Here is a 24,809-nt window from a genome sequence, read left to right on the forward strand (position 1 = left end):
TCATTCCGCGTTTGCAGAGCTACGATCTGGAGACGCCACCGCGCATTCGTGTCGCGTACAGCAATAGCAAATCTTCTAGCGGAAGCCCTGCGAAGACGCCTTGGTGAAGTGACTTGCGCTTGAGTAGCGGCACATACGCAGTCTCGAGGACATTCACTTTACAGTCTATATAATCCTCGCACTTCCATCTTCTTGGTTGTATTTGATCTCTTCTTGATATCACGAGCCGCTTGTCTTGGATCCCGAGCGAAACATGCAGTGTCGAGTTATTCTTCACCATCTTACAGCGCTCTTCGAAGGGACAGGAAACAGCGGTCATTGAAGAAGCTACGCGATGACGGATAGGTATGTGTCGACGATGGACTAGGTTGATCAAGAAGTAAGAGCAGGATATAGTATAGCGTATGATACGACGAGCCAAGATCTACAGCGAGTGCGATGGGGACCATAGAAAAACACCACGATATGGTAAAGATGCCAAGAACGGATAGAGATACATGTACACGACGCATAGTTCGAGCCAGAACACCAAGAAGATCGTCCGTCGAGCGGGCAGTAGATGAGATATAATGTACGAAAGATGCAATACGACGAGGGGAGAAGACCAAGAAAGCGACGAAGACAAGCAAGATGCAGCAGATAGATAGTCAAGAAGATGGTACGAGCAGCGGACGAGTTACACAACAAGAAGAGGAACAAGTGCACAGCAAGAAGACGAACGAGAATGAGAAAGTCGATAAGCGACCGAGAGGAGAGCGTGTACTGAGACGTGTTGGTGGTCGAAGGTCTACTTGAAGATGACCTTCATGAGGTCTGCGCCCAGATAGGCCGCGCCGGGGCTCGTCGACTTCCCAACGAGCATGTTCGGGGCGCAGACCATGGCCTCCTTCGCCTGCTCTGCGTCAGCAAGCTCAGCAAACTCAAGGAGAGCATTCACCGTCAGCCTAGCAAAGCGGTGTTCAAATAGCGGCAAGTCAATGGGACCAAGGATGGGAAGGAGGACGTGGGAGGGCCATAGAATTGCGGACTGGCGATGGAAGATGGACATGTCGGCCGTCGTGCACAGAGGGCGGGTGAGCATCGTCGGGTCTGAGGTCAAGTCAGCGGGCACGTCAATCATCAAGTACATCAAGTACAGTAAAGGCGCACCCGACATATCCAGAAGGACCGTCGTCCGGTTCGCCTCCTTCTCGCGCATGACGCGAACCAACGTATCGCGCAGCACCGCCGTTCTCCCCGAGATCTACGGTGGGGATAAGTACCCAATCATCGACGAAAACGAATTACTTACCCGATCGTACTCTTCCACCACAAGCACCTTATCGTCAAACAGCGGCACGCCTGCCCTCTCCGGCTGCGCGCTCACGAACTTCCGGACGATCAACTCCGCCATCGCCAGCCGCACTTCCTCGCACACGCCCGCATCCCACAAGTCGACGACGGTCAGCTCGCGCGCGAACATTGACGCCACGTCCGACGTTTGCCCCGGGCGCGCAAAGAACGACTCGATGACGCGGATGCGCTCGTGGAGCTCGGCAGTCTCGTCGAGTGGAACGTCCTTCGTGAGCCGCGCGATCTCGCGCTTGAAGGTCGCGAACTCGAACGCTCGGCCGCCTGCGACGACGGCGTTGATTGCAGCCTGCGCATGGTTGTCAGCGTTCAGAATCTCTGCGCATATCTACACCCGCTACTCACCCTCGCCAATGACCTCGCCTTCGCGGGCAGGCGATCCCCCGATGCCGCAAACGCATTCCGCACAAAGCTCACGTCGTCGAAGTAGTTCGCCGGGACGCACAGCGCGCGGACCGTGACCATATACTGCAGGTCCTCCACCTCGTACCGGTCGCGCACGTCGTCGACGAACCGCGGCTCCACGAACACGTCCACCGTCGGCGGGTGCACGAAGCCCTCGCCCGCGTTCGAGAGCGCGGAGATGCGGCGCGGGGCAGGGTCGTCGGGCGCGAGGCGGAGGACGAGGCCGAGGCGAGACTTCTCACAGCGCTGCCCATGCCGGGTGAGGAGGTGTTCGAGGAGGGTGCGCGTGATGCGGGAGGTGGGGGCGTCTAGGGTGGGTGTGAGTGCCTGGCGCGGGGAGGTAGGAAGGGGAAACGTAGTTGACGTACCGCGGGCGCCACAGATGATCGCGGAGAAGGGGTTGGTCTAGAGGTTCAATGAGACGAAGAAGATCAGGAAGACCGATGTACGTACGAGGTTGAGGATGAGATGGGAGTCCTGCCCGTACGGGTCGTCTCCGGACGCTGCCCTGTATCGCGCTGAGGTCAGAAGATAGGCGAAGAAAGACAAGAAGTACGCACAAAAACTCCTTGATCAATCCGAGCCTCACATATCGGATGGCGCCCTGCTTGTCGATGCCGGCCTTCTGGAGTACGGAGTACGTCCACAGGGGTGCCGTGCGCCAGTCGGGGGCCTTCTCAGCATCGTAGGGAGACTGTATGATCGTGATGAGCAAGTAAATTTACCAGAGGAAGAAATACGAACATATACCGGCAGCTGCCGCTCAACCGACACTTGCTGGCTTCCCTGCGCTGTAGCGGGCATCGTCGATGTACCGCTTGAAGTGTCAACAGGTGTTTGGCTCGACGGGCTGACAACTGTATCGCTGCTAGAAGACTTGTTCAAGTTGTTCAAGTCCGACGACGGTGATCCCGCCAGAGCAGGGGGAGTGGTTCCCGGTAACGGCGAAGGAGTTGACGGTGGGGAAACCGGTGGCGAAGACTGAATGGCCTTGGATTGGTTTGCAGGAACTGTAGAGGCGAATTTATTGATGTTCTCCGACACGCCGGCTTGAGCTTCGCCCTGGAGTTGCGAGCGTTAGATGGAGGGAAAGGGGAGCCGATAGTAGCGCTCACGAAGACCTCTGGACGCTGAGCTTTGAGCCACATAGGAATGAGTCCGAAATTCGTGACCTTGGCGCGCATCAATACGATGAGAATTTTCAGAGAACCATCAATGCGCACCTCCTTCCCCGTCCCCGCGATCAACGACGCCGATGCATCTACTTTGGACTTCTTCGCAGGAGTGAGAGGTTCGGCGTTGGGTGCGTTTCCGGAGCGCTCCCTCTTCGCAGAGGGAGCGGGAGTTGCGAGTCCAGTTGCCGTAAGCGCTGACGCGTTCCATACAGTGCTCTCAGACGCGCTATTCGAGACCCTAGGTGAAGAATCAGTACATCGTCGACCTCGAGAGACGATTGACGCACTTCTGACCGACTGCCTTCGCTCCCCGCGCCTTCATCTTGCTCGGCGCTTGTTTGGCCAACTTGCGCACAAGCGCTTCCTTAGCAGCGGCCTTGCCGTACTTCTTCAAGGGTTTGCGCTCCCCCGAGTCGCCTGTAGGAGATCGACGCGACATGAGGGCGTCAGATCTGGGGAAGAGCGCGGAGGCAGAGAAGATGTGATGGACGGGAGCAAAGAAGCGCCGGAGCAAACGAACATTCCCAAATGGGAATGCCGGCTGTTCGGCCCGGCGTTAATTCTCCTTTTGGATGTGATGATCGTCATCCGCCTCTTGCTTCTTACCGTCACCTTCACCTGCCGCCATGGACGAGTTCTCCCCGAATATACATGATATGCTGTCACCAGAGACTCCGAAGAAGAGTTATGAAACCTCCGAACCAGCTGAGTACAAGCCCTCAAGCTCTGCGCCGTCCGCAACCGGAAGAGATCTTGCAAGTCCAGCAGCCAGGCCAGCGGCAGGAAGGTCGAGTCGTGATACCATCAGGTGCGTTATCTGCCCGTCAACTCTCTCTAGCTACTGAAATATGCAACAGAGGACGCTGTCTTGATGAAACTGAAGACATCTCGCCGTACTTCTCGCCCAATCCGAAGTCCATGCCCATCATCGTGCAAAGATCGCCCTTGACGTCTCGCACGCTCCACAGTACGCTGACTCCGCGGAGACCTCCGCCAGCTACCTCCCCGAGCAAACGAAAGCGCTTCTCGAGCCCCTCTCCCAGTATTCAGTCAAAGAGGCGCAAAGTCGACAAAGATCTTGCACCACCATCCGAAGCATGCCCGTCGACCTTGACCCGAGCCGGATCCCCTCTTCCTGCCCTCACGCCCCTCACCCCTCGGAGACGTTCCAGGTCAACCGTTGAATCACCGTCGCCATCCAAAAAACCGCGCGTACGACACAAGCCACAATCCCCCTTCGACGCGCTCGAATCGAAGTACTTCCTCAAGAACTACGCGTCAGATCCTCTCAAGGACATGGATGGGTACGAGAGGAACGAGCTGATGCAACGCTTGCTAGTCGCGAAGCCCGACATGATCCAAGGTGTGCTTGCTTTCCCTTGATCACTCCCTGTGTATTTCCCTCCGCTCCGTGCGTCTGTCCGCTCGCTCCCTCTGCTCCTTCTAATGCTACTGATACCTCTACGACTGCGCTCTATCTGTCGTGCCTCTCCCACTGCTGTCCTTGCTAATATCTATCTAGAAACCTTCGCCGCCGATCCCTGGAAAGTCCTCATCGCAACCATTTTTCTTAACGTCACGCATGGGACGCAATCAATCCCCATCGTCCATGCCTTGCTCGATATCTGGGACACGCCGGAGAAGATGGCTCAAGGTGCGTTTTGGCGTAGTTCCGATGACTATACCTCTGCTTCCCATTGTCGTTGCTCATCCCTGTCCCCTCGATCTCTATTACTTTCGTCCCTTCAACCTCCTTCGTTCTCGCCGCCCTCTCTCCAGCATGCTTTGCTGACACTACCGCAGCCTCTCCTGACGAGATTTACCCTTGCATCCGGCACCTCGGGCTCGGTCACTCGCGCTCCATGCGCATCGTCGACCTCTCGCGCGCTTGGATCGCGCGACCGCCGTCTTTTGATGACGAGCTCGGTCTGTCGAAGTCAAGCGAGTCCAGTCATCGCGGGTCAGGCGAGTCCAGTCGTCGCGAGTCGAGCGAGCCCAGGAGTCGCGAGTCCAGCGACGTCGGCCTCCTCCCTTCATCAGCAGATGCGCCGCTTGCCTCAATATCGACCAATCTCAAGACGGACAAGTCCACCGACCCGAAGCACTACCCACTCACTCCCATCTCCCACCTCCCCGGCGTTGGGCGTTACGCACTCGACTCCTTCCGCACGTTCTGCACCGGCGGGAGCGACGAGTGGAAGAGCGTGCGTCCGACGGATAAGGAGCTGATTAGGTTTTTGGTCAGTCGAACTTTCTTCTTCTCAAGCCCTATTTTTCTTTCCACGCTTCGTTCTTCCCTTCGCTTTTCGCTGCTTGGGCATAGATACTATGTTGCACCCCACATGCATTGTCCTTCCTCACGCATGTTGAAAATGACATGTATTGTTCTTCTCTACGCGTGTCGCTCCACCTCTTCCGGGTTAGGTTGACCCAATCACAGGCATGGAAATGGGCGTATCACGAACACCGCCGATGGCACCCAGAACGCGGACCGATGGGCTACGCGGATGCCTCGTACATCGAGCGGCTGATCACAAATTTAGCCTTGACGACACCCGGGGGATCCAAGTCGCCGCAGTGATCTCTGACCAAGTCGCCACAGTGATCTCTGACCAAGTCGCCACAGTGATCTCTGCACGTCGTATTGTTGCAACCTTAGTCTTCACTGTATTCTCAAGGGTTCATTATGCGCTTCTTGCTGTCCCTTCTTATCCTTGACTTGCAAATCAGGAGGTAGGCTCGGACCTTATAGAGCGCTCGGTAATGGTTCCGTGGTCAGTGATCAACTGCTCTATAGTCCTGTCTTTAGCTTCCTTGTCTTCCTTTCTGTCGTTCCTTGCTGCCGTCCTCATCATTCATTCTTCCTCAGACAATGCCGCTGCTTCATTGCATGATGTACGCGCGGCCTCCTTCTTTCTGACTCTGTCGGCTTGGCAGTCCCAAAGGTCGATCACTGACGGCTTTCTATCCCTCGCGTAGGCCCTATAGCACGCTGGCTGAAATGAGCTGTCAATATCGCTTCACTCGGTCCGGATCCCCATAGACTTCTTCAACAACTTCCTGCGCGTTGTTTCAAGGAACCGGCATAGCGTAAGTGCTATGTCCTCCCTAAAGAAAATGCGCAGCTTACGACGAGCAGTGTATAGGCTACGAGGGATTTTTGCGTCGTCTGGTCCCATTGCGCTTCTTTTCGCTTCAAGGAATGAGGACGGAGGAGCGGCGTTTGGCTCGTTCGGAATACCCGCGACTCCACTTTCGTCGTCCTTCATTCTTGGCAGCAAATCCGCATAACCAGCGATGGGATCGGCTCAACAGCAAGCGCGGGAGCGCATGCGCAACGGACGGCGAATAAATAATCGGAAGTCGGGCCTTCGAGACGTCCAGAAGCAAGGGGCGAGGAAAGTCTAATTCGCGGTCAGTGATCGTTCAATGAAGTGCTGACCTCACTTCCCCCAACAGGCGTCTCCGTCTACCCCGCCGACCAGTCGGTAAGCTCACCGGTCCGTGATCATCGCCTCGCGGCCCTCTTTTAATTTGCCCGCTCATTATAAGCTGCGCCTCGACCTTCCATCCCCATGTACCGGTTCCTTCCTGCCTTCACCCGCGACACCTATCGTTCCCTCCTTCTCCGTCTTGCGTGCAGCGCGCGAATTCCCCTCCTTCTCCTTGTCCTCTACACCTCTATCGTCTACTACGCGTACACGCTCTATACCCGCCGCTCTCGCGTCAACATGGCGAAGATTCCTGCCCCAAAGCTCGGTCACCATCACCACCACAAGCCTCAAGAGCACGGTGCTCCCAAGCCGTACAGGCGAGGTCTCAGCGTCGCGGATAGGTCTATCGTCCTCTGGTACGTCTTCTACTTGTGTTGCTCTGAGTCTCCCATGTATTGACGATCATCCAGCGCCACCAGCGCCTCCACCCGTACTCGAAAACTCACCCGCGTCGAGCAAGCGCGGATCCGCTTCGCCCATAGCCGCGGTCTGAGTAAGACCTTTCTCGCCCGGCGTCTCGCCACCACGAACGACGTGGTCCTCCGCATCCTCGAGCGCAAGTACGATCGGCACTCGTCGACGGCGCTCCGCGGAAAGAAGCTGGACGCCGAGGACCGTCAGCTGTGCGGCGAGGACTTCGTCGCTGAAGTCGAAAAAGAGCGCAAGGTGTGTTCGCCTTTCCCTTCTCTAGTTAGCAGCACTGACGAGCTGTAGCTCCAAAAGCTGCAACGCGAAGGGAGGGCGCCGTTGGTGAGTGTGATTCGTCTGAGTGAATCTCGATGTTAATGTTTGTTACGCTTTCCAGACTCGCACCGTCTCCGGCGACTGGAGAATCTCGACTTCGGCACCAAGCACTCCCTCTTCGAGCCAGCAGCACGCCTCGAGTGCGTCTCGGCGCGCAGGTCCCGGTACCACTCAACGAGCCGCTGCTCCCAAGCCCTCTCGCTACGCGACGCCTGAGATAGAGTCTTCTTCAGAGGAGGAAGATGAGGGCTCAGCGTACGAGCCGAGCGAGACGGAGGAGACCGCGGCGACGACGCCCGACTTCGAGATGGAGGCCATCGATGAGGACTCCAAGGACGATGTGCGACAGGTTGATGAGGTACGCTTCAGCATCCATCATGTTGACTGACCTTCATCCGTCTCCCTTCCGTCATGCTAACGCCCCATCAGGTCCTCGCCAACACCCAGACCCACCCTACCATCACAACGGCGTGGATTCTCGAGCGTGCCGGCCTCTCCGACCGTCAGGATATCATCGCGCAGATGGCATACATGGGCTTCACCGACAAGCACGCCGTCCTTCTCGCGCAGCAGACCGAGGAGCAGCGCAAGTTCGCCATCGCCTCGATCTTTCCTCCCGAGCGCTTCGGGGAGCAGTTTAGCTTCGCCCTCGCCATGTTCGACCAAGCATTGATGGCGGCGCGCGATGAGCTTCAGCGCGGGACTTGACGAGCAGCTCTAGCTCCTTCAGCCTTCGTTCGCTGTACATGCAACGGCTCGTTGTGATGATCTTGGGCTTATGTCCACAGCTGTATTTTCTTGTTGTCCACGCGTCGCGCTATCCTTTCTGCAACCCATATTACCTACTACCTTACCGTTGGGTCTAGTGTATCCATCTTGATTTGTCCTTGCTGTCTCTACTCATCCCTTGTCGCCTGAAATATAGATTGAGCATCCTTTCCCTGCTCTCATTCGCACCTTGCCTCTTGCAAAGTTCAACATTACTATCCCGCAATCACGTTGTCTCTCTCGGCTATCTCCGTTCTTGATTGACCCCGAGTCCGCCACGCCTCTCCGCAGCACACTCCTTTCTTCCTTCCACCACCCTCATCGATGGCACTCAGTGCCCCTCGCTCGACTTTTGCCTTCTTCTGCGATGCGCGCCTCTGCTTCAGACATGTCCGCTAGCTTTCTAGTCAGGCAACGGAGAAGGCTGGAGAGCAGTTTCTTGACCTTCTTCAACCTTGGGCTGCTCCGTCGTCGTCAATTGATCTGTGAAAGCACAAGCAGAAGGCGTCCTATCGCGGCGACCACAGCTTATCTATCGTCCCCTCTGTCCTCGCCTCTTGTCACGCGCCTTCCTTCCAAGAGGTCCCTCTGACTATTGAGCTTCATGATGTTCGCTGGTGGCAAGCCTGGATATCGAACCTGCATATATCACCCGGTACGTAGAGCGATCCCTCGCCTTGCGCGTCCGATATCTTGCCAAGCACATGATGCGAAACATCAGCTTCTATAAGATGATCTCTCTACGGACATGATCTCAAAACGATTCCCCTACTGATATTGCCATCTCATGCTCCCCTCCGTCGAGTAGTTGCGCTCGTGTCACTAACAACAGCTCTCAGGGTCAAGCTCGTCGCTAGGTAGTTCTTCAGCGTCGCCCGTCAAGATACCCTGTGTACGTCTTGACTTTCGACGACCTCTATCCTGGTGTAGTCCTGCCCAATCTCGCCTACTATCCGGTCCTCCAACGACCGAATCTCGATGCATGGTGGGATATTCACTCTCTTCGACTCTTACTGCAGTGTTGCGAGTCCCCGAACAACACCCGTACATATATCTTCTCCTTCTTCCAATATGGAGAGCGCGCGGCGAGTGGCGTGAATGTATCCATGTTCGCCTCGATCATGCTGACACATCAGTTGTCGTTCACTGGCGCCTCAGACGCCGTCGACCGTTGTCGCGCCTCCCGAAGAAGTCAGTAGTTCTGAGCTCGACGAAGCTTCTGAAGGCGAGACAACAGGTTCGGGGATGGGAGGTTCAATCCCAACACGGTAACGAGCGAGGTATACGATAGCCGTACGGGCCATGCGTATAGAAGCCCGGTTCTACGAGCCCCGAGTCAGAAGTTATATGGTCGTTTTCGAGGATGAGCAGTGTTCCTGGACCTCAGTGGGTCGTTCTGACCTTTGCTGCCCGGCGGGCACGCGAACTCGTTCTGCACACGCAGGAATGCATTGTCTTTGGTACTTGCTTGCGACATAGCACAGCTCATCTCCACATGGCATCGATCTAAGTACAGCGACGATGCGGCCGCGCTGCAAGCCTCGACATCTGTTCGACAGCCTAATGACCATCAGGTCCCAGCTAGCCTCGGAAGGCATCCGTCGACGACCTCCTCAGCGATATAAAATCTCACAGCGCGGGGCTGCCTACTCAGCCCCGACGTCGTTCAGCTTCCTCTTCTCTCGAATCATGAAGCTCACTGCGCTCTCCGCTGCCATCCTCTCCCTCGGCGCCCTCAGCGTCAGCGCCGCACCCGCTGCTGACGAGGCACAGTACTACACATTCACCACCGAGACCGACTACGGCTGCGTCCAGTACACCTCCGGCACGAATACGCACACTGCGACCGCGGCGGGCGTGACCTCGACTATCCACGACGACAGCACGAAGACGGTTCAAGTTACCGACTACATCTATCCGCCTGCGAAGGTGAGACCGTAACTCTGACCCCGCGCCATCGTGATGCTGACCTTTCCTTAGCGCTATGACCCCACCGATATAACAATCGGCGTCACAGTCGTCTGCGCGTCGACGTACACTGTCGACCCCACGATTACGACCCCGGATCCTGCCATCACGGCTACCACGACTGCTTGGGCAGCTACGACGACGGAGGTTGTGGCGACATACACGTACTGCGTGAATGGAAACTTCTGTCCTTGAGCGAAGGGGAAATGGATGGGCGATGTGAAGAGGGGCGAGCGCAAGGTTGATACTAGATTGCTGTATATTTGACGTGATTCAGAAGGTCATATATGCAACGTCGAGTGGTGGAAAAGGTGGGGAAGATGTCGAGAACAATGGGAGAATGAAGCCCACGCTTTGGACGAGTGAGCTGAAGGTCTCCGGAGATCTAGATCGGCTCGACGAGAGACGAAGCCTGAGAGCAGCAAAAGAAGAGCCACATGTTTGTCTTTACGCAATGGTCGCGGCCCCGTAAGTTCAGATTGACAGATATTGCCCGTGCCATTTCCATGGCAATACACTTCTGGCGCATACAAGTGCGCAGCGGACACGGTGATTCAAAGAGGTATGTGCGGAGGATATCAATCGGCCGGGACGCAATGAGGTTCATCGATGCGGACGAGCATCAGATAGATATTCTGGAGAGAGAGACGTCGGATTCAACAGCATTATTCGAGCAGAAAAGGGGAATAAGATTTAGGACGAGGATGAGCATCCGATCTGCTTGACAGAGATGACGAGACATTGAGGAACAGGAGTATCGAATCAGGAGATGATTAACCTCCAAGGGCGTACTGCGAGAAGCATGAATACAAGGCGTCGAGGTGTCCGGAAACAAAGCGTCAATAGATAGCGTTGCGCGAGAATATCTGCAGAAGGAAGAATCATTCCTTCAGATTGGACAGCGCCGGGCCTTCGTGGATGCTGACTTCAGAATCCTGAGCGTTCGAATTATGAGCCGTGTGAGGGCGCGACTCGGGAGTGAATAGAGATGCTTGACTCACATAGATCGCTAAAAGAATCATGAAACGATGGGACGAAGAAGGCGCGCATCGAGATCGGGGGAGTTGAGCTGCTCACTTCGCTAGTGAGGCATCGGCTGTGCGGCTATGTCCTTTCGATGTCTTTGGTCGGTGAAAGCATAGCGCCAAACAACTGTATTGCTTCCCAAGACGTATACTTGTAGAATCGGCGATTGCAGATGACCGTCTCATAGTCAGGAACGCTAAGAGTGGTGGCGTCGATTTGTAGCGTAGACATGGTAATGTCGGACTTGCGCCAACTCGCGCCGTTAATAACGGTATTCGAGTACACGGGTGGGTCGTCGCGTCTCCGAAACGGGCGGCCAAGAAAGAGCGAGGACTTGAACGTAAAGGGAAGACCGCTCGCCTTGAGTCAGGAATTGAGTCGCGAGTCGGCGGGTTGTTAGCGGCATTATTCAGCGTGGGCGGGACGAGCCGACGGTCTGCAGAATGAGAGAAAGACACCTAATGGAGTTGGGGAAGGGCGATGGCACGACTGTGAGGGTCAGTTAATACAAGGATTACACATACAGCCACTCACTATGCGAGCAGAGCTCAGGGCGGCAGACGCTCCATTACGTCTGTCTGACGGGATCGGAGGGGGGGGGGAAGGCGGGTGGTGGCTCGAGCAGCACATCCTGAATCTTCATCATGCGAACGAAGACCTTCTCCAAAGCGACTTCCCGGGGTTCCCAACGGGAGAACAAAGGGATCGATAATTATGGCGCGCCACGCGAGGGGTCTGGAACATCGGGCCTGAAGTAGCCGGTCCATGTTTCTCCGCGTTCCTTGCCGCGTCCGGAACCAACTGGCTCGCATGCTTCCTCATCTTTTGACATCCATGATGATAAATCCCGCTCGGAAACATCGCGATCGCTCTGGATAAAAGGCGAGACGATGGCTGGGAACTCACAATAGCGATCTTCCCCATCATGTCCTCCGCAATCCCCAAGCTCTTCCAGCCGGTCAAGGTCGGCGATGTGACGCTTGCACACCGCATCGTCCTCGCCCCTCTCACGCGCTTCCGAGCCACCAAGTTCGAGCACGTCCCCCTCCCGAACGTGAAGGAGCATTACAGGCAGCGCGGGAGCACGCCTGGGACGCTCTTGATCACCGAAGCGACCTTCATTGCCGCGCAGGCCGGCGGTTACACGAACGTCCCCGGCATCTGGAGCGACGAGCAGATCAGCAAGTGGAAGGAGGTGCGCGGCGAGAGACATCCTCACAGGCAATGCAACTCACTTGTCCCCAGGTCACAGACTCCGTCCGCGCCGAAGGCTCGTTCATCTATCTCCAGCTCTGGGCTCTGGGACGCGCGGCTGTAGCGGCAGAGCTGAAGGCAGAAGATTCCTCGTTCGACTACGTCGCCCCCTCTCCGATCAAGCTCACCGGGCACGACGAGACCCCTCGCGCGCTCACCATCCCCGAGATCAAGCAGTACGTGCAGTGGTACGCGACTGCTGCACACAACGCGGTCAAGCGCGCTGGCTTTGATGGTGTCGAGATCCACGGGGCGAACGGCTACCTCATTGATCAGTTCTTGGTGCGTGCAGCGAGTCCAGCGAAGTAGTCAAGGACTAACCTGTTGCACAGCAAGACGTATCCAACCACCGGACGGACGAGTACGGCGGGTCGATCGAGAACCGCTCGCGCTTCGGCCTCGAGGTCGTCGATGCTGTCGTAAAGGCCGTTGGCGCATCAAAAACCGGCATCCGTCTCAGCCCGTGGGGCAAGTTCCAAGGTGCGCCGCGTCACCTCATCCCCCCTTCTCACTCCTAACGCCTCCTCCCAGACATGCGCATGGCCGACCCCCTCCCCCAATTCTCCTACTTTGCCAACGAGCTCAAGACCCGCTACCCCGACCTCGCCTACCTTCACCTCGTCGAGCCGCGCGCACAGGGCTTCGCCATCCTCCGCGATGAGGACCTCGAGGCGCGCGAGTCCAACGACTTCCTGCGCAAGCTCTGGGCCCCGAAGCCGCTGATCACCGCGGGCGCGTACACGCGCGAGCTCGCGATCAAGACCGCGGAGGAGAAGGGGGACATCATCGCGGTCGGGCGGTACTTCATCTCGAACCCCGACCTCCCCCTCCGCTGGCGGCACAATCTCCCCTTGACGGAGTACAATCGCAACACTTTCTACTTGAAGGGCGACGCCAGCCCGACGGGGTACACCGACTACCCTTTTGCGGAGAAGACGGCGGAGCAGTTAAAGTTGTGAGGGAGGCGTGGGGGGCGCAGGCGAGGGGGCAAGGGGGCGAGGGGTGCTGTATATATCTCGTAGACACGTATCGTCTCAGTAATAAATGCGAAGCGCGATTTTCTTGCACGGGAGCGTCGCGAGCTAGCGCGTGGGGGAAGAGGGGAAGGCAAGGACGAGCGAGACGCGTGCCGTCAAAGCGTACCTCTTCGGGTTCGATCCAAGTGCCGCACCGACACTTTGCCACCAAAGTCACCCCACCGACTTTCCTTGCATTGCACCGCAGAGCTCCTGGCACGACGCTTCGGCTGCAAACCCTCGCCAACATTTGTCAGTCTCGTTTACTGGGTGAATCAAATCGCTCAACTTGTATTTTAGTTCTACTACACGGACTCCCTATCTACGTGCTTGCTACGCTGATAACGCGTCCCCTGCAGCCGCCTCCTCTGTGGTAGAGCACCTGAAAAGCATCGCCCCCACCCCTTCCCTTCGCTTCCCCCCCTCCCTTCGCTTATCCTCCCTCACCTTCGCTTCCTTCCCACCTTCCCCTCCTCCCCACCCAAACTCGCTCCCCCACCCATTCCTGCCACCCCTCCCCACCATATCTCGCACCCCTCCTCTCATAAGCGCGCACCCCTCCCTCGCCAGATCGCGCTCTTGCCATCGCCTCATGAGTTTAGAAGAAGGGGGACGGATGGAAGGAGAGGGAGGGGCGAAGGGAGGGGGATGGAGGGAGAGGGGGGAGATGGGGAAGGGAGGGGAGGGAAAGAAAAGGCGAAGGGAGGGGAGGGATGGACCATTGGGAGGGGGAAACAGGCGAGGGAGGAGAGGGAAGGGAAAGAGGGAGGGCGAGGGGGGAGGGGGAGGCAGGGCGAAGGCGAGGGGGCGAAGAGGAGCAGAGAAAGATGGAGGGGGTGTGGGGGAGGAGAGGAGAAAGCGCGAGGGAGGAGGGATGAGAAGGGATTGAAGGAGGGGGAGCGATGGGAGCGATAGGAGCGGGGACGAAGGGACGAAGGGACGAAGGGGGACGAGAGAGGGAGGGGGAGCGAGGGGGGGAGACAAAGGGTGGGAAGGGGGGAGTACACTGACAACTCGCCTTCATGGCCGACGGTCGTGCAGCACCTTCTATCGGGGAAGTAAAGTCTATAGAGATGTCAGCCAAGGGTAAATAGATAAAAAGCGACTGAGAGGGCGCTTACCGCCTCCCCCCTCGCCGTGTTCGTCGCCTTCTCTTTCATCGCCTTGTACCTTGCGCCCTTTTCCTTCGCCCCTCCCCCTTCGCGCTCCACTTTATCCCAGTCTCATTACGAGTGCGAACGGCACGCGCGTATCACTAGCGACACGAGAACGCTACAAACAAAGGTTAGTCGCCGAAAGAAAGGGGAGGTAGAGTGACATACCCTTGTCATCTTCCTCACCCCTCGGGTCCCCAAGCACGCCTCCGGCTTGAGCCCGTCGAGAGGACGTCTGATAAGTGATGAGTCGAGGGTCAGTACGCATAAGACAAGCGAAGGGGGAGGGAGGGAGTCCCTCCCTCGTCGCATAGATCGCCTAGGAACCCCTCGCGCGCCTCCGGCGGCTCGGCCTCATCGAAAATTCGTTGGAAATTCTTTAAAAAGGGGGTCAGTACGCTTGAGAAAGGCGAGAGGGTTGAGGGTGACCCACCCTCGTCGCGCCTTTCGCCTGAGGGAGCGCGCGCGTGCCTCCGGCGGTTCGACATCCTCGAGAAATCGTTTGAAGTCTGAGAAGAAGGGAGTCAGTACGCTCGAGACAGGGAGGGTGCCCCATCCTCGTCATATCCCTCACCCGAGGGGCCCCGCGCTCGCCTCCGGCGGCTCTATCTCGTCGAAAAGTTGTCAAAAAATCTTCAGAAGGGGATTAGTTCGCTTGGGGCAAGGGATGGGGGTGGGAGTTGCCCCACCTTCGTCGCATCACTCACCTGGCTACCCCCCTTCGCGCGCCTCCAGCGGCTCAGCTTCGTCGAAAAGTCGTCTGTCTGTCGCTTAAGAAAGGGGGTCGACAGGCTGATGACAAGGACGAGGGGGTGGAAGGTGACCTACCCTCGTCGCATCCCTCGCTTAGCAACCCCTCGCGTGCCTTCGACGGCTTGAGTCCGTCGAAAACCCGCCCAAAATCTAAGGAGAAGGGGGTCAGTACGCTTAAGACAAAGGCGAAGAGGGGAGGCGACCCCACCTCATTGCATAACTCACCGAGGGGGCCCCACGCATGCCTCCGGCGGCCCAGTATCGCTGAGTAGTTGTCTAACTACCGCCTGAGAAAAGGGGGCGGTGCGCTTAAGACAAGGGCAACGAGGTGAGGGACCCCCGCCCTTGCCGCATCCTTCGCCTAGCAACCCCCGCGTGCCTCCGGCGGTTCGGCACAGAAGAAAAGCGCGGTTACAAGTACGCTTCATGAAAAAAGCGGAAAACAGCATAACTCACCATCAACCTCGCACCCTCCCGCGATTCAGGGCATCGCTATGCCTCGTGAAGGGTGAGGGATGCCCCTCACCACCGCACCAGTCACCCGAGGGTGCGCGCGCATGCCTACGGCGGCTCAGCCTGGTCAGAAACGGTCCAGTTGGTGCGCTTTATGAGAAACCGGCAAACAAGTGTGACTCACCCATATTTCCACCCCCTCCTGCGAGTTCCTTCCCTACGACAGATGGAGGAGACCCCTCCCCTATCGCATATCTCATCCCAGGAAGTGCGCGCATGCCCCCGGCAGCCGAGAGCTTCACGCAAATTAGTAAGAAGGGGGTTAGCAAGGTGGGGGTACGGTCATTCTAACTCGCCGGTGCGCGGCAAGCCCCCCTCCCGTTGTCCTGGGTACAGTATACCCCTTCTTATCGTATTTATCGTCTGAGATAACCCGCGCGTGCTTCTCGCAGCTCCAAGACTGGCAATAATCCGCTTTGGAAGGGGGGTCAGTGCATTCAGGAAATACAATAGGAAGCGCATGACTCACCGGTGCGGCGCCTCTGGACCGAGGGTAGACCACCCTCATCGCATCTTTCGCCCGATGGAGTGCGGTCCTGCCTCCGGCTATCAAAGGGTCGCGAGGGAAAGTCGTCTAAAGCTGTATTAGCGCGAATCTGGGGGAGAGGCGAGGACCCCGCTGTAGCGTCGGGTACGACACGTTCTTTGTGCACTCACCTGTCCCCCTACAGCTGTCGTGCAATATGGGGGTCCTTCGGCCTCCGCAGTATGGCTCAGGAACCCCTCGCGCCGTCGCGTGCTGTCGGAATGTCCCGGGAAAGGGCCTAGACGGAGGGGAGGGAGCCTGAATCGTTGAGCGAAGTGACGGCAACCGTCAAGGGGAGCTCAGGCGTCGTCGCGGGGGCGGAAGGAAGCGGCGCGTGGGCTCCGCTCGTCGTCTGAGTCGGGGTGAATAGCGTGGTGAAATGGAGGGGGTACCAACGCACTGCTATGGACGACGCCCTCGTGACTCTGAGATTTCGTCGGGAGCAAGGGGAGGGGTTGGGTGCGTTGAGCAGTGTTGCGCCATAGGATGAGTTGAGTAGAGCGCGGATAGCAACGAGAAAGGGCGCGAACTCACCGAGGATCGCGTCAGTATGACCCTCTTTCCCAGTCGTTCGAGGTGGAGACAGGTAGCCGACGTTGAAGCCACTGACGACGACCATACTCCCTCAAGACCGTCAAGAAAATCAAGCACGACAAATCGGGGCGTGCTCACCGAAGCTCACGACGACGCGAAATCGCGTCGCTTACGGGCAATGTCGCGGGCACCCTCGGGCATGAACATTGCGCGGGTCGCTTGCTTGCCGCGCGCCTAACAAGCACGCACCGAGATGCGCGGGTTGAGCGCGACATCGTGGTAGTCGGTGGTAAGAGGAGAGTGGGAATTGCGTGTCGGGTCGGTCGACTTGATGGCCCAGAGCAAGTCGAATCAGGGTGGCGCGGTGTCGAGAATCGAGCCCGTTAGTACCCGATAGGCGCGGGCTAGACGACGACGAGCAATCCCAAGACTGTCTAGCGAGTCAGTATACACAGTGAAGAGGGACATAATTAGAAGACTTACCTGAGAAGCTACGAAAGCCACGAGTGCGTTTGGTGTCGATTGATGGTGCGCGCGGAAGAGCTGTCAGATCGATCAGTAAGCGAGGAGAGCGCTCGAAGGGATACGAGCGCAAGTGTCAGTAGTTCAGGAATTGTCTGAAAGCAAAGTAGAATCAGTACTAGGCTGAATAGGAAGTAGGAGAGGCAGACTCACGAGCGATTTCCAAAGGGAAGGATCAGGCCTGAATAGAGAAGAAATGAGATAGATCAAAGGAGTGAAAGAGACATAGGGCTTAGGTAGCAATATAGAAGGGATCATGAGGAGGTAATGAAGTGTAAGGGAGGGGGAGAAGGGAAGGACAGCGGTGATATGCTGGCTGAAGCGGTTAGACAACCTACCCTTTATACTTCGCAAACGGCCCAACGCCGCGCCCAGTCGCCGCCCAATCTTCCAGACCGGCATCGTATATTTCCGGATCAGACCTCGGCGGTCCGCAACCGAGGCCCGCCTAGCGAAAATCGGAAGATTGGGGGGATGAGCGCGGAGAGCGCGCATTCAATCTTCCGCCGCATCCCTGCGCGAATGTTAGCCAGAGCGCGCGCAAAATGCGTCGAGACTTGCTCACCCGGTCAGGAGATCCCGCACATGGGCCTTCCGGCGGGGATGTTCGGAGGTTTATGCGAGCTTTCCGCCCGGTGGCGCGCAAGTTGCAGGACGATGTATATCGTCTTTCCGTCCGCATTGCTGGTCTCGCAGCGTCAGTCAGATGGCGAAGGGTACGCGGGACGTCTCGGAGCACGTGTTGTCGCTGACGTGGCGCTGGGACGTGGCAGGAAAAACGAGAGAAAAGTCGAACTTGCTGCCATCACACTGTGTCTCCATTTAGCAGGCCTTGAGCTGCACGAGAGGCGGCGCGCTTGCTGCGAGCTCCGCTGGTTCGCTTGGCGGTGCTCGTAGGCCGGCGACGACGAGACACTTGTATGCGGTCCTGTCAAGATGTTCAGCGGTCGTCAGCGAGGGGAGAACTGGGGTTTACCCATTGTTCTAGCCAAGGTGAGGATAGCGGAGCGAGCGCGGATGCGCCGAGGCCGCCGCCGGCGCGCACAAACCTTCCGGCGTTTTGATCCGATATTTCAGTGTCCAGATCGTCGCGTTGGAGAGTATGCGCATACCGTGAAGCGGAGGAACTTTTGGGCGAGCGTAAGGATGACATATGGGTATCCGGTTATCCCAGATGCAAGGGCCGGGCCCGGATGGCGGAAGATGGCCTGAGGATGTTAGGTAGTGTGTTCAAAGGGATGTACGGGCGCTGAGACCCTTTGTACTGGGCGCGTTGGTGATGGGAAGTAGGTGTATAGAGGAGGAGAGGGTGGTGTATTGCAGCTGAGGGACGACGCCGGGGCCGCTCAAACGTTCTCTAAGACATGTAAAGTACTCCTAGACTATATACCTACGCTTATACGGTCAGCTCGCGCATTGATGGTGGATGTACGAACGCACCAAAAACGACGCCACATATTCAAAATCGCCTTTCCGACGTCCTACTGACCTCGATATGCTGCGGATGAGAGGCGCGTATACATATTTCGGCTCGCCCGAGTTCCCCCCTCCATTACTTGCCGGTCAGGTAATTCGGCCAGAATGTCCGCTCACCGAGGTTATCCGGTCGGGTTCACGTATAGACAGCTTCGACCTTCCGAAACGATAAGAGAGGATGCGTTCCCCGTCCAACAACGCAGCAAGGACGTTCCCCAATGTCGCGCATGTACTTCTGGGGCACGTCGGGACCCATCGCGGGTGGTAGCGGTATGGGGGATAGGTGTCGCAGCCTGAGATCGCGTCGGGAAGCAGCAGGCGTGTCGGTCAAGAGGTTCTGAGGGATCCCAGAGCGGTGTTCATTCCCCTCGCTGAGGATGGCTATGGGACTTCCAGACGACGAGAATACCGTCGTCAGAACTGAGGGGGGCGATGGCGATGGACGCAGGACGCAAAACGCGCGGCGGGGACAGCGCGGTCGGGAGTTGCCGAGGACCGGCGGCGCGGGGCGGAAGCCGGTAAGCGCCCGGCGCTTACGGCGCGCTCGTTGATCTTGACCGTCACCGTCGTTCCCCGTGTCTGCGCGCCGCCGCCTCAACCGCGCTCTACCAGGCGGACGACGTTGGCGACATATTAGGGCTCTCTGACTCATACTCTGCGCCTCCAAGCACAATAACATTCATCTCTTCTGCAGGGGAACTTCGCGGGGACGCTAGGGAAGACCCAGCGGGCGGCACTCTCCTCTTTGAGCTTCCCGCTGCCCGAAACACGTGTATTCGCAGGGACAAGGCCTCTTCGACTCAGGCACCCGCGCGGGGTGGTCTAGCCAGATTCCCCGCGGGGCAGAATGCTGATTTGTTGCCTCTGAAGCGCTTCTCGTCAAAACCTTCCGACTTTGGCAGGTTTTCTCATCTTCCCGCGACCCTGACGGCGTGAGAGCTGATTACTCGCCGGCTCTCGCCCGCGAGTCTCGTGCTCTCGGATCGTTGCCTGGCCCGGCCTACCCGTCGAGGGCGGCGCTTCGCGCCGCTATGTCCTCCTTACCACGTCGTTTCGTCGACGTCGCGCGCGACAACAGTGCGAGACGCGCTCCTTCTCGGCTCATTTGACGTGCTCCGTTAACCTCAATTTACGACGCTCAAGCTGCTTCCCGCGCGCAGGCCGCCGAAGTCGATGAGTATATGGATCTTTGTCTCATGAGCGGGTGTATTCGGTACGTGCTATGCTTTCTAAACGAAGAGTTCTCGCTAACCGTATCGATCTAGACCGTCTCGCCGTCGCCGAACCCTTCCCCGCTCCCCGCCGGCCTCGATTCCGCCCTTCGAATATTCAGAGAGTACTTCACCCTCATCGACGCACGCCTCGATCAAGGACGAGTTCAGCGCTGAGGCAATAAATCTTCGTCCGTGGCGCAGCGAACAAGGTGCGTGGCATGATATCTATGAGCGAACTTCCGAGCGCTCACGATTGTCCAGATCTTGGCAGCGCCATGGGTCTTCTGCGCGAAATGAGGCCGGATCTTCCGTTGCGGGATCTGGGCGTTTCCGTCTGCAGAAAATCCGGCTTCACTTCGGGCACGACCCTGGCCTCGTCGACGAACTTCTCTCGCGCTCTCACAGTTCACGAGCGATGCCCACTCGCCACTCCTACGCCTCAAATTGGCGCCGCAGCAAGGAAGCTTTTTCTGACGAGCGGGTCGATTCGGATGCGCCGAGGGGACTTTACAGGTGCGTCCCGAGCTTTAAGTGCATGCCCTGGACGCTTATAATGCTCTAGACCCTCGAGGCAACGTTTTGCTGTCCCGCGAGCGAGGCAGTCCTGTTCCACCATCTGCGCTTTCGTCCGCAGCACGCACACGTCGTTCAGCCCTCGCCAGCTCCCACTACGCTTTGGCACGCCCCTCCGTCTTGTGCAAGGTCTACTCCTTCTCGCGCGAGATCGGCACTTCGTTTTCAAGCTCAAAGTTCCGCTATCGCGCTTATCGGCACGTTTGCTGCTTGATAACTCGCGCTCCACCTCAACGACAGTCCTTACCACCTCGGCAACCGTCTCTTCCTCTCGACATCAGTCTCACACCGAAAGAAGCGCTGAAGCAACAGAAATTCGTCCGCCGAGCGGGCAAATAGGGTACGTGCTTCGCTTCCTTCTCATGCGCTACGTGCTGATTCATTGCCTTCACACTCAAGCGCGTCCCACGCCTTTGCTCTCCCCCTCGAACCCTCTCTAAGCGCACCTCCCGGCTTCCTCTTGAGCATGTCCTCCATCGCGCTTCCTGCACTGTCTCACCATCCCCCCTCACCTCGAGTTCTCCTGCGCTTTCCTTGCGCTTCTCGACATTTCCCTTGGGCTTGCAGATGCTTCCCTCAAGCTGTCCGACGCCCCTCGAAGCTGCCCGACGCCTCCCGAGCGTAGTTCGAGGCCTCCCTGTCAAACCAGCAACACTACATCGTCCCCGAGCGACTCCACGCAGTCTGGACTGCCGCATCAAAGCCCGGCTTATTTAAGATGTCCCCAAGCGCTGTTCTGACGTCTCGACCGCTTTGCCTCGCCCTCGACCGCTCTAGTAATCTTCTGAGCGTTTTCTTGATGTCCCAAGTGCTCCTGCGACTGCAGAGTCCTCTTGTGACCCCCGAGTGCTCTTGTAACCCCAGAGTTCTCCTGTGATCTCCCAAGCGCTTTGCCAACGTCCCCGGCGCTTGGCTCACCCCTCGAGTGCTCCTCGGACTTTCTGTTCGCTTTTCTGTCTCTCTGAGCGCTTGGCTGACACCATCATTTCTTCTTCTGTACGCTTCCCCTATGTCGAGTACTATGCAATATGACCTGTCCTAGCTATAGCTCGCTCTCCAATTGTTCTTATCTCTCCCCGCTTGCTCATAACTTGCTCAACTCATTCGTAATTTGCTCAACTCGCCCTGCACTCGCTCATGACTTGCTCACCCTCCCTCAACTCACTCTCCCTTGCTCATGACTCGTCTGAGCTTGCTCTTGCCTCGCTTGTGCTTGCTCGCAACTCCTCCAACTTTGACCGCAGCCTAGACACGCTCGTGTCCTCCACTTAGTGACTTTGTGGCAACTCTGCATGCCTCGACTCTTGACTTGGCCTACTCATTTCGCCTCCTGGTCTACTCACCCCGGTTCGAAGCCTCGACCGTCACCACCATCTCAGCATCTTCCCTTCCACCTTCTCGACCCCGTCCCAGCCTCCCCAACTTCTGGACAGCCTCGAGTACGGCCAGTCCTGTCTACCACTTGTCAACTTCTCATCCCCCTCCTCAACCCTCTTGTCTTGTTTGTTGACCCCCGCTCGTGCAGTCCTGTCCACCTACCTTACACATAGTTGACACTGCCGGATGAGCATGTAGCTCGTAGCTTACCCAGACTTGTAGCACAGTGTATTCACGTCACCCTCCAGAACATGAGCGAAACTGTCTCACAGGCCTTCCTTATATCCCCCGCCACCGACAGGCCGAGAGCAGTTGGCGGACATTCACGGAAGACGAGTCAGGGTACTCTAGCCGTCATACGATGGTGACTCCTCACCATTTCAGCACCCTCGACCGAGATCACGGAACAAGAACGGACGATTTGTGATGTGCGGGAGCAGTCGGAGGACGGCTGGAGCGGGGTCCTTGATGATGGGCGCTGGTGGCAGGAGGGAGTGACTGGGAGAGTAAAATCAGAGGGAGGAGAAGGAGAGCATGTATGCGCTAGCTATCTTGCAGAGAGGTAGGCCTGACCACACCCTCCCAATTCGCCTTTGAGCGACAAGAAATGACCAAGAAGGCGTCCCTACACAATTATTCGAGCCCCAATGTCACGCTTTCCCACCGAGTTCGGAGGGAATAATGGAGGGAGGACTGGTAGCAGCAACTTGTAACTTCGGGGACCTCTTAGTTTAGGAAATATGATGCCGGCGCACTTTATCCGAAGGCGCCAGCTAGCCTGGTTGGCGAGATAGAACCTTGAGGAGGTCGTACATGCGAATTTTCTCACTTTTGACCAAAAAGGAAACACGACGGTTCAACTCTCGTCACGTCACGCGGGGCGCGCAGGAAGAAGCGCGGATGATTCACCGAAGACCCTTGCCTGGACGCCAGCCCGACCCGCTGCCTCGCCCTCGCGCCAAAGTATAACTGAGTGCGCGACTCGAACACGAACGCGGGACCCGCCATGACGTCGCCTTGCACTGACAGCTGGCAGCTTCTCACCTCTCCCACCCCCACGACGACGCGCCTCTGTCCATGTTTCTCCGCGTTCCTTGCCGCGCCCGGAACCAACTGGCTCGCATGCGACATCCATGATGATCAGTCCCGCTCGATGATGGCTGGGAACTCACAGTAGCGATCTTCCCCATCATGTCCTCCGCAATCCTCAAGCTCTTCCAGCCGGTCAAGGTCGGCGATGTGACGCTTGCGCACCGCATCGTGCTCGCCCCTCTCACGCGCTTCCGAGCCACCAAGTTCGAGCACGTCCCCCTCCCGAACGTGAAGGAGCATTACAGGCAGCGCGGGAGCACGCCTGGGACGCTCTTGATCACCGAAGCGACCTTCATTGCCCCGCAGGCCGGTGGTTACACGAACGTCCCCGGCATCTGGAGCGACGAGCAGATCAGCAAGTGGAAGGAGGTGCGCGGCGAGAGACATTCTCACAGGCAATCCAACTCACCTATCCACAGGTCACAGACTCCGTCCACGCCGAAGGCTCGTTCATCTACCTCCAGCTCTGGGCTCTGGGCCGCGCGGCTGTAGCGGCGGAGCTGAAGGCAGAAGATCCCTCGTTCGACTACGTCGCCCCCTCTCCGATCAAGCTCACCGGGCACGACGAGACCCCGCGTGCGCTCAGCATCCCCGAGATCAAGCAGTACGTGCAGTGGTACGCGACCGCTGCACACAACGCGGTCAAGCGCGCTGGCTTTGATGGTGTTGAGATCCACGGCGCGAACGGCTACCTCATTGATCAGTTCTTGGTGCGTGCAGCGAGTTCAGAGAAGTGGACAAAGACTGACCTCTTGTTCAGCAAGACGTATCCAACCACCGGACGGACGAGTACGGCGGGTCGATCGAGAACCGCTCGCGCTTCGGTCTTGAGGTCGTCGATGCTATTGTGAAGGCCATTGGCGCGTCGAAGACCGGCATCCGTCTCAGCCCGTGGGGCAAGTTCCAAGGTGCGCTGCGTCACCTCGTCTCCCCTTCTCACCCCTAACGAACCTCCCAGACATGCGCATGGCCGACCCCCTCCCCCAATTCTCCTACTTCGCCAACGAGCTCAAGACCCGCCACCCCGACCTCGCCTACCTCCACCTTGTCGAGCCGCGCGCCCAAGGGTTTGCCATCCTCCGCGACGAGGATCTCGAGGCGCGCGAGTCCAACGACTTCCTGCGCAAGCTCTGGGCGCCGAAGCCGCTGATCACCGCGGGCGCGTACACGCGCGAGCTGGCAATCAAGACCGCGGAGGAGAAGGGGGACATCATCGCCGTCGGGCGGTACTTCATCTCGAACCCCGACCTCCCCCTCCGCTGGCGGCACAATCTCCCGCTGACGGAATACAACCGCGACACGTTCTACTTGAAGGGCGACGCGAGCCCGACGGGGTACACCGACTATCCTTTTGCGGAGAAGACGGCGGAGCAGTCGAGGTTGTGAGGGAGGCGTGGGGGGCGGGGGCGACGGGCGAGGGCGAGGGGGGGCAGTAAATAGCTTGTAGATGCGTACCGTCTCAGTAATAAATGCGAAGCGCGATTTTCTTGTCCGGCAACGTCGCGAGCTAGCGCGTGGGGGAAGAGGGGAAGGCGAGGACGAATGAGACGCGTCGGAGAACCGTGCGCGTGCCGTCACAGCGCACCTCCTCGGGTTCGACACAGGCGCTGCACCAACACTTTGCCACCATCGTCACCCTACCGACTTTCCTTGGATTGCACCGCAGAGCTCCTGGCACGACGCTTCGGCTGCAAACCCTCGCCAACTTTTGTCAGTCTCGGATACTGAGTGAATCAAATCCTTTAACCTGTATTTTAGTTCTACTACACGGACTCCCTATCTACACGCTTACTACCCTACAATCTGTTCACCTATAGTCAACTCCCCTTTGGTCGAGTACCTGAACAGCGTCAGCTACCTCGACAGCGTATCCCC

At 57.8% G+C, this 24,809-nt stretch overlaps 10 protein-coding genes across 10 annotated transcripts; 8 read left to right on the plus strand and 2 right to left on the minus strand.

Moving 5' to 3' along the window:
- Positions 1-300: 300 nt before the first annotated feature.
- SCHCODRAFT_01193821 (uncharacterized protein) lies at positions 301-3,408 on the minus strand. The gene is made up of 11 exons (XM_050341212.1): positions 3,218-3,408; positions 2,871-3,168; positions 2,506-2,817; positions 2,316-2,449; positions 2,209-2,263; positions 2,124-2,160; positions 1,696-2,063; positions 1,292-1,639; positions 1,150-1,243; positions 938-1,089; positions 301-892 (listed from the first exon to the last, which is right to left on the minus strand). The coding sequence occupies exons 1-11, from the start codon at positions 3,367-3,369 to the stop codon at positions 788-790; spliced, it is 2,055 nt and encodes a 684-aa protein (XP_050197553.1). The 5' UTR covers positions 3,370-3,408; the 3' UTR covers positions 301-787.
- Positions 3,409-4,376: 968 nt separating this feature from the next.
- Positions 4,377-5,511, plus strand: SCHCODRAFT_02517518 (uncharacterized protein; the record flags this gene model as incomplete). Its single annotated transcript, XM_003026975.1, has 4 exons — positions 4,377-4,584; positions 4,734-4,856; positions 4,971-5,170; positions 5,371-5,511. The coding sequence occupies 4 exons, from the start codon at positions 4,377-4,379 to the stop codon at positions 5,509-5,511; spliced, it is 672 nt and encodes a 223-aa protein (XP_003027021.1).
- A 994-nt stretch (positions 5,512-6,505) lies between these two features.
- SCHCODRAFT_02518279 (uncharacterized protein) lies at positions 6,506-7,876 on the plus strand (the record flags this gene model as incomplete). Its single annotated transcript, XM_003026974.1, has 5 exons — positions 6,506-6,780; positions 6,835-7,090; positions 7,139-7,174; positions 7,230-7,526; positions 7,598-7,876. 5 exons carry the CDS (start codon positions 6,506-6,508, stop codon positions 7,874-7,876), a joined length of 1,143 nt encoding a protein of 380 aa, XP_003027020.1.
- A 367-nt stretch (positions 7,877-8,243) lies between these two features.
- SCHCODRAFT_02094102 (uncharacterized protein) lies at positions 8,244-8,815 on the plus strand. The gene is made up of 2 exons (XM_050341767.1): positions 8,244-8,591; positions 8,776-8,815. The coding sequence occupies exon 1, from the start codon at positions 8,304-8,306 to the stop codon at positions 8,526-8,528; it is 225 nt and encodes a 74-aa protein (XP_050197554.1). The 5' UTR covers positions 8,244-8,303; the 3' UTR covers positions 8,529-8,591; positions 8,776-8,815.
- A 438-nt stretch (positions 8,816-9,253) lies between these two features.
- On the plus strand, positions 9,254-10,258 carry SCHCODRAFT_02715865 (uncharacterized protein). The gene is made up of 2 exons (XM_003026973.3): positions 9,254-9,865; positions 9,917-10,258. The coding sequence occupies exons 1-2, from the start codon at positions 9,458-9,460 to the stop codon at positions 10,097-10,099; spliced, it is 591 nt and encodes a 196-aa protein (XP_003027019.2). The 5' UTR covers positions 9,254-9,457; the 3' UTR covers positions 10,100-10,258.
- A 1,588-nt stretch (positions 10,259-11,846) lies between these two features.
- On the plus strand, positions 11,847-13,256 carry SCHCODRAFT_02641358 (FMN-linked oxidoreductase). The gene is made up of 4 exons (XM_003026972.2): positions 11,847-12,125; positions 12,176-12,466; positions 12,517-12,664; positions 12,716-13,256. Exons 1-4 carry the CDS (start codon positions 11,856-11,858, stop codon positions 13,141-13,143), a joined length of 1,137 nt encoding a protein of 378 aa, XP_003027018.1. The 5' UTR covers positions 11,847-11,855; the 3' UTR covers positions 13,144-13,256.
- Positions 13,257-14,412: 1,156 nt separating this feature from the next.
- Positions 14,413-17,460, minus strand: SCHCODRAFT_02517386 (uncharacterized protein; the record flags this gene model as incomplete). Its single annotated transcript, XM_050343372.1, has 15 exons — positions 14,413-14,472; positions 14,523-14,589; positions 14,682-14,731; positions 14,788-14,863; positions 14,929-14,963; positions 15,062-15,114; positions 15,183-15,257; positions 15,333-15,371; positions 15,745-15,856; positions 16,090-16,194; positions 16,278-16,384; positions 16,681-16,766; positions 16,926-17,110; positions 17,164-17,223; positions 17,356-17,460. The coding sequence occupies 15 exons, from the start codon at positions 17,458-17,460 to the stop codon at positions 14,413-14,415; spliced, it is 1,215 nt and encodes a 404-aa protein (XP_050197555.1).
- Positions 17,461-17,511: 51 nt separating this feature from the next.
- On the plus strand, positions 17,512-18,099 carry SCHCODRAFT_02715873 (uncharacterized protein; the record flags this gene model as incomplete). The annotated part of the gene is made up of 1 exon (XM_050347057.1): positions 17,512-18,099. The coding sequence occupies one exon, from the start codon at positions 17,512-17,514 to the stop codon at positions 18,097-18,099; it is 588 nt and encodes a 195-aa protein (XP_050197556.1).
- A 786-nt stretch (positions 18,100-18,885) lies between these two features.
- On the plus strand, positions 18,886-20,804 carry SCHCODRAFT_02693088 (uncharacterized protein; the record flags this gene model as incomplete). Its single annotated transcript, XM_003026971.3, has 7 exons — positions 18,886-19,196; positions 19,291-19,495; positions 19,549-19,755; positions 19,822-19,891; positions 19,944-20,101; positions 20,154-20,405; positions 20,455-20,804. Exons 1-7 carry the CDS (start codon positions 19,056-19,058, stop codon positions 20,802-20,804), a joined length of 1,383 nt encoding a protein of 460 aa, XP_003027017.1. The 5' UTR covers positions 18,886-19,055.
- Positions 20,805-22,998: 2,194 nt separating this feature from the next.
- On the plus strand, positions 22,999-24,347 carry SCHCODRAFT_02641368 (NADH:flavin oxidoreductase/NADH oxidase). The gene is made up of 4 exons (XM_003026970.2): positions 22,999-23,303; positions 23,354-23,644; positions 23,695-23,842; positions 23,893-24,347. The coding sequence occupies exons 1-4, from the start codon at positions 23,034-23,036 to the stop codon at positions 24,318-24,320; spliced, it is 1,137 nt and encodes a 378-aa protein (XP_003027016.1). The 5' UTR covers positions 22,999-23,033; the 3' UTR covers positions 24,321-24,347.
- The last annotated feature ends 462 nt before the right edge of the window (positions 24,348-24,809 follow it).

This window comes from Schizophyllum commune, assembly GCF_000143185.2.
Source record: "Schizophyllum commune H4-8 unplaced genomic scaffold SCHCOscaffold_13, whole genome shotgun sequence".
Lineage (NCBI taxonomy): Eukaryota > Fungi > Basidiomycota > Agaricomycetes > Agaricales > Schizophyllaceae > Schizophyllum > Schizophyllum commune.